This window comes from Engraulis encrasicolus, chromosome 16, assembly GCF_034702125.1.
Source record: "Engraulis encrasicolus isolate BLACKSEA-1 chromosome 16, IST_EnEncr_1.0, whole genome shotgun sequence".
NCBI classification, from domain to species: Eukaryota; Metazoa; Chordata; class Actinopteri; order Clupeiformes; family Engraulidae; genus Engraulis; species Engraulis encrasicolus.
Window position 1 is genome coordinate 25,026,421 of NC_085872.1, and position 8,696 is coordinate 25,035,116.

General features: G+C 43.3%; 1 protein-coding gene across 1 annotated transcript; it reads right to left on the reverse strand.

Annotated features, from left to right (window-relative positions):
- Positions 1-2,511: 2,511 nt before the first annotated feature.
- Positions 2,512-8,397, reverse strand: LOC134466424 (bromodomain-containing protein 4-like). The gene is made up of 6 exons (XM_063220321.1): positions 8,324-8,397; positions 6,191-6,384; positions 5,716-5,827; positions 4,086-4,680; positions 3,520-3,679; positions 2,512-2,751 (listed from the first exon to the last, which is right to left on the reverse strand). The coding sequence occupies exons 2-6, from the start codon at positions 6,381-6,383 to the stop codon at positions 2,606-2,608; spliced, it is 1,206 nt and encodes a 401-aa protein (XP_063076391.1). The 5' UTR covers position 6,384; positions 8,324-8,397; the 3' UTR covers positions 2,512-2,605.
- Positions 8,398-8,696: the final 299 nt, after the last annotated feature.

The following is an 8,696-nucleotide window of genomic DNA, read 5'->3' on the forward strand; positions in this document are numbered from 1 at the left end:
TAGGAAATTGTGCGCGCACACACACCTCTGCACAATATCCGGACACGAAGCTGGCTCCAATATTTCAGCGTCCCGTTTGATTCTGTACTGACACTTTTAAGTTTACGTAGCACAATCAAATGAATAGGCTATGTCTAAATTATAGGCTAGTCTCCAATGTGCCTAGTTTCACGTGTTGTTGGCATCACCAAATAATCTGCACAATATGCGGCATAATTTTCGAGTGCTACATTTAGACCGGGTAAAGTATCGAGCATGGTCTTCAACAATATTAAGAGTGTCCCGTAACAACTCGGTCTCGGCCCGCGCCGCAAGTATCCTCCACCACGAAGGTCCTCTGATGTTGTGACCGTTTTAGGATATTTTCATATAATAGGCCTACAGAAATAAGAGCGTGCGCGCGCGCCTCTGACTGTATCTAGACACGGAGGGAGAATGGCTCCAATGTTTATATTCAGCGCCCAGTTTAATTATGCACTGACACTTTTAAATGTACATGGAACAATCAAATGAGTAGGCTATGTCTAAATGTACTAGGCAGGCTCTAGTCACCAATCTTTGTTGTTTCGGCATCACCAATAATAATGGCACAATATGCGGCATGGTTTCGCGTGTTTTTGCACCACCAAATAATAACTAGGCCTACACAATGTGCGGCATAGCTGCTGTTTTCTAGCTCAGAGAGAAGGCTATGCCCAGATAGGCCTATTCTTTTAACTTGTAGGATATCCTGATGTTATGTTTCACTAATGTAAGGAGTAAAACTGCTAGCTACATTAGACTGGGTAAACTCGTGACTTTAATGTCTTCCGAAACGGGCTATTCCAGTGTCTGTGACAGTGTATCTATTTTAGATTTAGATACTCTCTGGCGTCGCCGAAACGGCGATGTGCTGTGGGCTCTTTACGCACGGCACCTAGGCCTATGTCCCTTCCATCTTCAGTCAGACTCAAATCGGACCGAAATCAAGTAGCTGAGGTTAAACTGTCGTAAATACACGACCGGTGTCCTGTCTGTATGAGCGACCCGTCGAGATGTGATTCTCTTCGCTACTGAGCATGCGCACGCATGCGCACACCCTCGCGGTGGTTTTCGCGGGTGATTGCCCATCGAATTGTGAGACCGCAAGTTACGATAGGACCCCCTGAGACTGTCAACTAGTGACTTAAACTGTAGCCTATGTCCTCCTGAGGTTACCACCAGTCATCCATAGTCTAGTTGGCCTATAGACTGTCCACCGACTGTCATGGACTGAAAGTTACGATATATCCCCTGGGGGGAAAACGGGAAATAGCGTGGATCATCCAGCAGATCATTGGCGAAATAGCGTGGCCTCAAACATTTGCTACTTTGTTGCCTAACCGTATCGCTCACACACTCAGCCTCGAACATTGTAACATCGATCAGAAAATACTATTTATGTAGAGGAGGCGTTCTCATTGCAAAATGGAAAACATCGCCACCTCTGATTGAGCTGTCAAAATGCTCCCTCCACCCTTTTCACTCAAGAATTTGAATCGACTGCATTGTAAAATGCCTGAACATGGTAATAAGAAATGCACTGGTGGGGATGTTATGAAAATATGATTCCGGTCATTAAAAGACAGACATCTGCCAAAACAAAGCCACAATACGCTATCTGCTATCTGGGAATAGGCCTATCTAAACCGCATCATCTAAAAGTACATGATTTCATGTAGCAATTTGCCTTGCGAGCCCACGTCGCATTGAAACCAAACCAACAGCAAATGACTGCATTAAACAACCCGTAGCCAGGCCCTGATCCCAAACACTTTCTCCAGTATTTGCGCAAACTCAACTCACCCTGCCAACACACCCTTGTGGGTCCCATATGGGTTGAACGTGGGCTGCCCAGCTGGGCTCAAGTCGGTTTTGGCCGCAGGTTAAGCGGTGGCCCCATGTGGGCAAGCCCAGTTGGGCTAAAGGTGGGTTTCATATGGGCCCCAGCTAAAACCTACTCGGGCAACCCAGGTTTCCCCCATCTAGGTCCCACACCGAGTGGCCCCTTTATGGGTTCTTTATGGGTTTCATATGGGCCCCAGCTAAAACCTACTCGGGCAACCCAGGTTTCCCCCATCTAGGTCCCACACCGAGTGGCCCCTTTATGGGTTCTTTATGGGTCTCATATGGGCCCCAGCTAAAACCTACTCGGGCAACCCACGTTTCCCCCATCTAGGTCCCACACCAAGTGGCCCCTTTATGGGTTATTTATGGGTTTCATGTGGGCCCCAGCTAAAACCTACTTGGGCAGCACAGGTTTCTCCCATCTGGATCCCACACTTAGTGGCCCCATGCGGGCTCATTATGGGTCCCTGATTTTACCCGTTCAGGTATTGTGTGGGCATATTACAGTCAGCCCAGTTCTTTACACAAACAGCGATAAAATACTTTTACTTCAATTGCTAACAACTCTAAATACATGTTTTGCAAGCCAATATCTGAAAAGCTGAAACATAACACTGACTCTTGAGAATGTGGTTACAACAGGCTTTAATTTTGTGTGTACGCCTGTATGCGTGAAAGAAAAAGAAAGAAATTAAAGCCGCAAGCGGCGATGGCGGGCCCTTCGGTGCTCGGGCTCTAATTACATTTCTGGAGGAGCTACCACTCTGGCCTGACGGGCCTGTCTATTCCCCCCCCTGTCCCTAGCCCCAATCAGCCATTTGGAGACTGCCTTCTCCGCATCCTTCCTTGTGATGGTATGGGTCATTGTGTTCTTCTTCAAGGCTCCTGCAAGACATAAAATATAGCTCTCAGCCAAATATCGCGTTTCATATCTGAATATTTAATGGTAGGGGTGTGTACTTCAGTTAAATAAAAACAAAACAAGAACCATTGCCTTCTTAAAGCTGCAGTCTGCAGGATTTGTTGTTGTCATACGTTTTTTGCATTTTAGGAGTTGTACATGATCTATCAGAACGCTTGAAGTTGAAAGCGGTTACCTCCGTAGTCGCAAAATGCAAGAAATGCCTTATTTTGCACCGAAAAATAAAGTATTATTCAACTTCCTGTCCCGCCCCTCAAAACACATTCGGCCAGATGTACGTACACAACTCTTCATTCCTAAACTCACCTGACATTTGCGAACACGGAATACACAGTAAGTATAGCCCATAATAAAGTAAAAATAAAATAAATGTAATAAATACTCAATACACAATGTTTAGCGGTGATTGACAGGTAGCAGAGCCCACCTCATAACCTGATTGGTTACCTTTTACAGGGCCGGTCTTCAATTTTGTAAACAAACCCGCTGGCTTTGGAGGGAGCTAGCGGGACATAGGGGACCTATAGAAGTCGGGGTTTTTTTTCGTATTGGGGTATTTAATGTACTACTTTCAGAATCCCCGGACAGTTCCAGGCATTATGCTTAAAACAAAACAAAAACCTGCAGACTGCAGCTTTAACTACCCCAGCCATGACCAATGCCCACCCTTACACACCTGTAGTTGCATGATTGGTATTATCTATATTTCTTTTACTGTATTGTACACCTACCATAAAAGACTTCAAAAAGCTTCAGTGGCTTGAAGCTCCTCTTGCCATTTCTTCCCAAGAAATTGTACTCCTGTGCCAATTTCTGCTCCAGGAGGAAGGCCATCATACGGCGGGTGGCCCCGTCAACAGTGGCCCCTCCAATGTCCGCCACAGCTGCAATCTGAGGGGTAACAAAGACAATACAAGGCACAAGGCAGGTTAATATTGGTCACTGGAGTAAACCTCTCAACATGGAAGAACTGCCATATATATGGATATGAGCACACTTTGGAATACAATTTCGTATCTTCATCTAATTTATTTCATTTAATCTAGGCCAAAGTGTAATATTTTAACACTTTTTACACCACCATAAGTAAACTTTCCTCGACGAAAAAATATAAAAAGTATTTAATCTCAATTTTCCAAATTTTGCGCTGTGCAGATAAGTGCCTGACCCCCCAACCCCCTCCCCTCGCGCTTGTGAGGATAAAACAAATGGGCTTTTATATGTTAAATAACAGGCGTTCATAGGCTACAGGAAGCAACAGATTGATTCAGTTCACACATACATTTAAAATACATACCAGTTCTGACATGAAGGTAGGGTTCGCCAGCTTTTCCTCCATGCAGATGACATCATTAATTGTCTTGAGCGGGAAACCCTCAGGAGTACGAGTTAGGTCGGCCACGTTGTCTTGCTTTTGGAGAAGTGCTTGGAGAATCCTCCCATGGTTCAGCTGAGTGTCTTTCATGTTCTCAAGGAGGGTCAAAATGCGTCTAAACATGCCATCCCGCACGTTTTGTCTGGGGATTGAAGACTCATGGGTGGTAGGCGTTTCTGCAGCCTGCAGAGCCCCGGTGGCGCGATGAAGAGGTGGAGGCGTTTGCGGAGCCCCGGGTGGAGGCGTTTGCAGAGACCCGGGTGGAGGCGTTTGCTGAGACCCGGGTGGAGGCGTTTGCTGAGACCTGGGTGGAGGATGAAGAGGTGGAGGCATTTGCATGAATTGCAGAGTAGATGGAGGCCTTGGAAGTGGAGGCGGTTGCTGAGACCCGTGTGGAGGATGAAGAGGTGGAGGCATTTGCATGAATTGCAGAGTAGATGGAAGCCTCGGAAGTGAAGGAGATGCCTGTTCATGGATGTCATCATCATCCTCATCCTCGCTGGACATGACCACTGCCCTAAACATATATTATAATCAAACATATATTATAATCAAGCACAATCAATAAGTTAAAGCATTTCAGTTAACCCCTTAAGACGCGGCTTAATACATTTGTTGTTACCAGTATGGTAATGACCAAGTCGTGGTGCATTTCTAAAGGGCCTGTGTTGTGTCATAGTATTGTAGTGCTATGGTAGTTACATTTCAATGACTACAGCGTGCCACTGGAGGTACGGCACGCATTAAGGGGTTAAACTGCAACTACTTCAACTAAAGCATTAGCTCATATAAAGGAATTCACTAAGTCGGGCATCCGGGCATTTCTCATGTTTGCACCAAAATCAGGTGCCCACTATACTCAGTTGGGGGAAACCACAGGAGAATCGTAGGTTAGGTGTCTTATTTGAATGCAATTTGAACAGTGTTATGTTACATTATGTAAAGTGGTAATGAATGAACATGAAGGTAAGTTGTTGGGACATGGTAAGAAGTTATATCTACAAAAATTGGGACTTGATTGGCATTGAAAAATTCCCCTACAAAATCACAGCATGTGCCGTTAATGTCCCCATTGGCGGGAGGCAGCAATACTACATACTACTCATGTGGTGGGAGGCAGCAATACTAAAATTTGCTAACTGTTTGATGACATTAAACTAAATTAATCATGTTCCTCCCATAGGCCCTAATGTAAATATCTCCCCAATTTCAATATACTGTAGCTGTATTTTTGCAACGCGACAGTGACGACACGCCGACTTAGTGAATATACAGTAAACACTGTGTGTATATACCACCATATACATACAGTATAGGCCAAAAGTTTGGACACACAAGTTTGGCTGGGTATTTTTACTTGAAAATAGACAAAAAATAAGCTTGTTGAAACCCGTGGAACCATCAGTTGTGCTGTGTTGACATTAGGTGGATAGACTGCTGACATCACTATTGGAAAACTGCTAGAATATAATAGAACACACAGATTTGATGCCCTCCACGAAAATCTACAATGTACTGCAAATAGCCATATATATAATTCAAATAGACTCACCTCCTTTTGCGCTTCCCTCGGCCCATATTGTCTGAACACTCGGGGTCAGTTGCTACATCAGAATTCCTGTGCTCCTCCTCCAGTAACTTTGCATGGGCAATGTCATATGTTGCTGTGGGAGACAGATAAATCAGTAGCAATTAGTTTCATTCAGATACAATTTTAAAGGGGCAGTGTGTAAGATTGTGGCCAAAGTAGGTATTGCAACTACTCTGTTCATTGAAAATGTGATGTCACATTTGATCTTTTCAGGAATATTTACTAAGTAATAAACTAATATTTGCTTGTATGACCAAATACAGTAAGTTTTCCAGCTAAAAATTCCCATTTCAGGAAATTCAAAAATGGCAAACAATGAAGATCCCATCCTCATGTATGAAAAGTGCAATTTTCCCAGTCATAATGATGACTACATAGAATTTGATGGTGGTGGTAAGTATTTGTGAAAAATCCAAAACACATATGGGCGCATTACCGGCTTTTCTCCTCACAGTGACTTTGAACTTGACCCAGTCACTGGAAGGATCTCTTTCTTTCATCGCTGCCCTGGTGAAGTTTGTCTTCGGGGGTGGCCAGTAGCATTCGCCTTCGTCGGGTCCTGTAAACCACTTTGTGGATATTACCGCCAGTCCGTCGTTCGGGAACTCCACGACAGCAAAAGGTAACATGCTTAAAAAAATAAAATAAATAATAATAATAAATGTTACTTTAAGCTGAACGTGGTTAACTTGGCACTCAAGGAAAGAACAGAATTTCAAAACGGTTGTACACATGACAGCTGCGCACGCTACAAAACTCATCAAAGTGGGGAAGCGTGGCGGGACGGAAGCGATTTCCACCGGCTGTGGCGAAAATACATGGAAACAGATCTGTCCTTACACACCGACTCGGCGGTAGTCGGGCGGGAGACGGCTCCGTCCCTCGCTGCTTTTGGAAAATAGAACGAGGGTGTCATCGTTGACAATTAATGATCATTATAACGATGCAATTCTGACCTTTCAAGATATGGCTTCACACGAGCCCTGTCGACATGGATGGTTGAAAAGGCCTTAGGAAATGTAGGCTATTGACTATTACCGTAGTAGCCTACATTTTTAAACTTATTGGCAGAGGTGGAAAGAGTACAGAAAATGTGTACTCAAGTAAAAGTATCTTTACTTTGCTTAAATTCTACTCAAGTACAAGTAAAAGTACCTATCTAAAAATCTACTCAAGTAAAAGTAAAAAGTACTTCACTTAAAATGTAATTTGAGTAAAAAGTACTTAGTTACTTTTAATTAACTTTCCTCTTGAGAATGTCATGTTTATTTTTCTTGAATATCGTCCTCCATAACCTCTATCTCTTGCTTGGCACCAGCCATCATCCAATACATTGATACGAGATAGTAAAATAGTGTAAATGCTGTGTGCCATCCTGCACAATCTTTCATTTCTGGCAGATTGTGGCATTATTGTGCATGGCATTTTGTCTCTCAGTAATTTTTTTTTACTCAGTACTCAGGCCAGGTTCCAGTGTAATTGAGTAAAGTACTTGGGTCCAAATGTACTCAAGTACAAGTAAAAGTATTAATTTAAAAATGTACTTAAAAAGTACAAAGTATTCATAAAAGCTACTCAAGTACAATATTGAGTAAAAGTAATAAGTTACTTTTCCACCCCTGCTTATTTGCCCACAGCTTTGTCGTGTCACCCTTGAGGCTGCTGCACGTTGCGCTCTTGTTTTCTCCTAAACTTTTTCTAATGATTCCTCTGTCGCCTACCTGCATAGATGCTTTGGCTTTTGGGCTGCAAGGCTCTTGTACACTTGTACACTGTCCATGTCGAATGAATTAGCTTGCTGTCAGCGCAAAAGTTAGCTTGTCAGTGCACTCGCGCGCCTGATATTAGAACGTCAAAAAATAGACAATACATTGCAAGGGTGCAGGCAGACAGAACAGTGTAAAATCAGCCACAGACTGACAAGAGCTGCGCGTGCAGCCTCTAATTAGCACTCAGTCGGCTGACTTCTTTTAGAACAATTGCAGTGGACTCAGTAGCTCCAAGCATACTTTTTAAGGTTTTACCAGACAACATATTGGTATTCTGCTGCAGTATGTTTTTTTGGGACATTTGGGGGCAGATTCGGGATTCGGGAAAGCAGCTTAAAAATCGGGACTGTCCGGTCACCCTAGTTCTAAGCACAGTACAAGCGATCCCTCAGCTAGAACTATGCCGTTAAGTCTTCCCCCGCCAGCCCTCACCTTTGCGCTTCTCAAGGTGTTTCTGACTGGCACAAACATTGCTAATGGGAGCCCAGATCCTCTGGCCTTGAAAATATTGCTAACCTTCACGAATTTCACAGGTCATCTGCCTTACTGTTCTCTGTATGGTGTTGCAAACAAACACTTTTCTCGTCTGACAAAATTAACACTTAAAGATGGAATCAATATCCAAAGTTTCAACCAAAGTTCGCTAACGACCAAAGTTAGCTAACCAAAGTTAGCTAACGACAGATAACTCGTTCATTTACATTAATAGGATCCTGTCCTTTTGGTTAACATGATGCAGTAATAACATAATTGTAGAAATAGCAATAGCCAAAGTACACTCGTATCAGATGTTTACCAACCTTTTGTTAAGTAATCCAGCTCACTCGAGAGCTTCTCTTCAGTCAGTTACACTGAGGCAGCAGACAAAAGCCGGTCAGTTAGCAAGCACTCAGAAACGGCGCGAAATGTATCCATTTCCATGGGGTGGAGATTTCCCACGCAGTTTGCATTGCTTCTTGCTTTTGCTATCCTGCAGGAGTTGCACTGGAATATGCCTGCTTTCTTTTAGGTTATTGCAAACTTCGTTGTGCTCATCTGATTACTTTTATTTGTACATTTCAATTATTATTATTATTAAAAGACTAATAGTATTGCATATCAACTATATATGGTAATGCAAAGGCCCCCTTACAAAATTCTAGAAAAGTTTCCTTTCTCTTCCTTCTTGCAAAG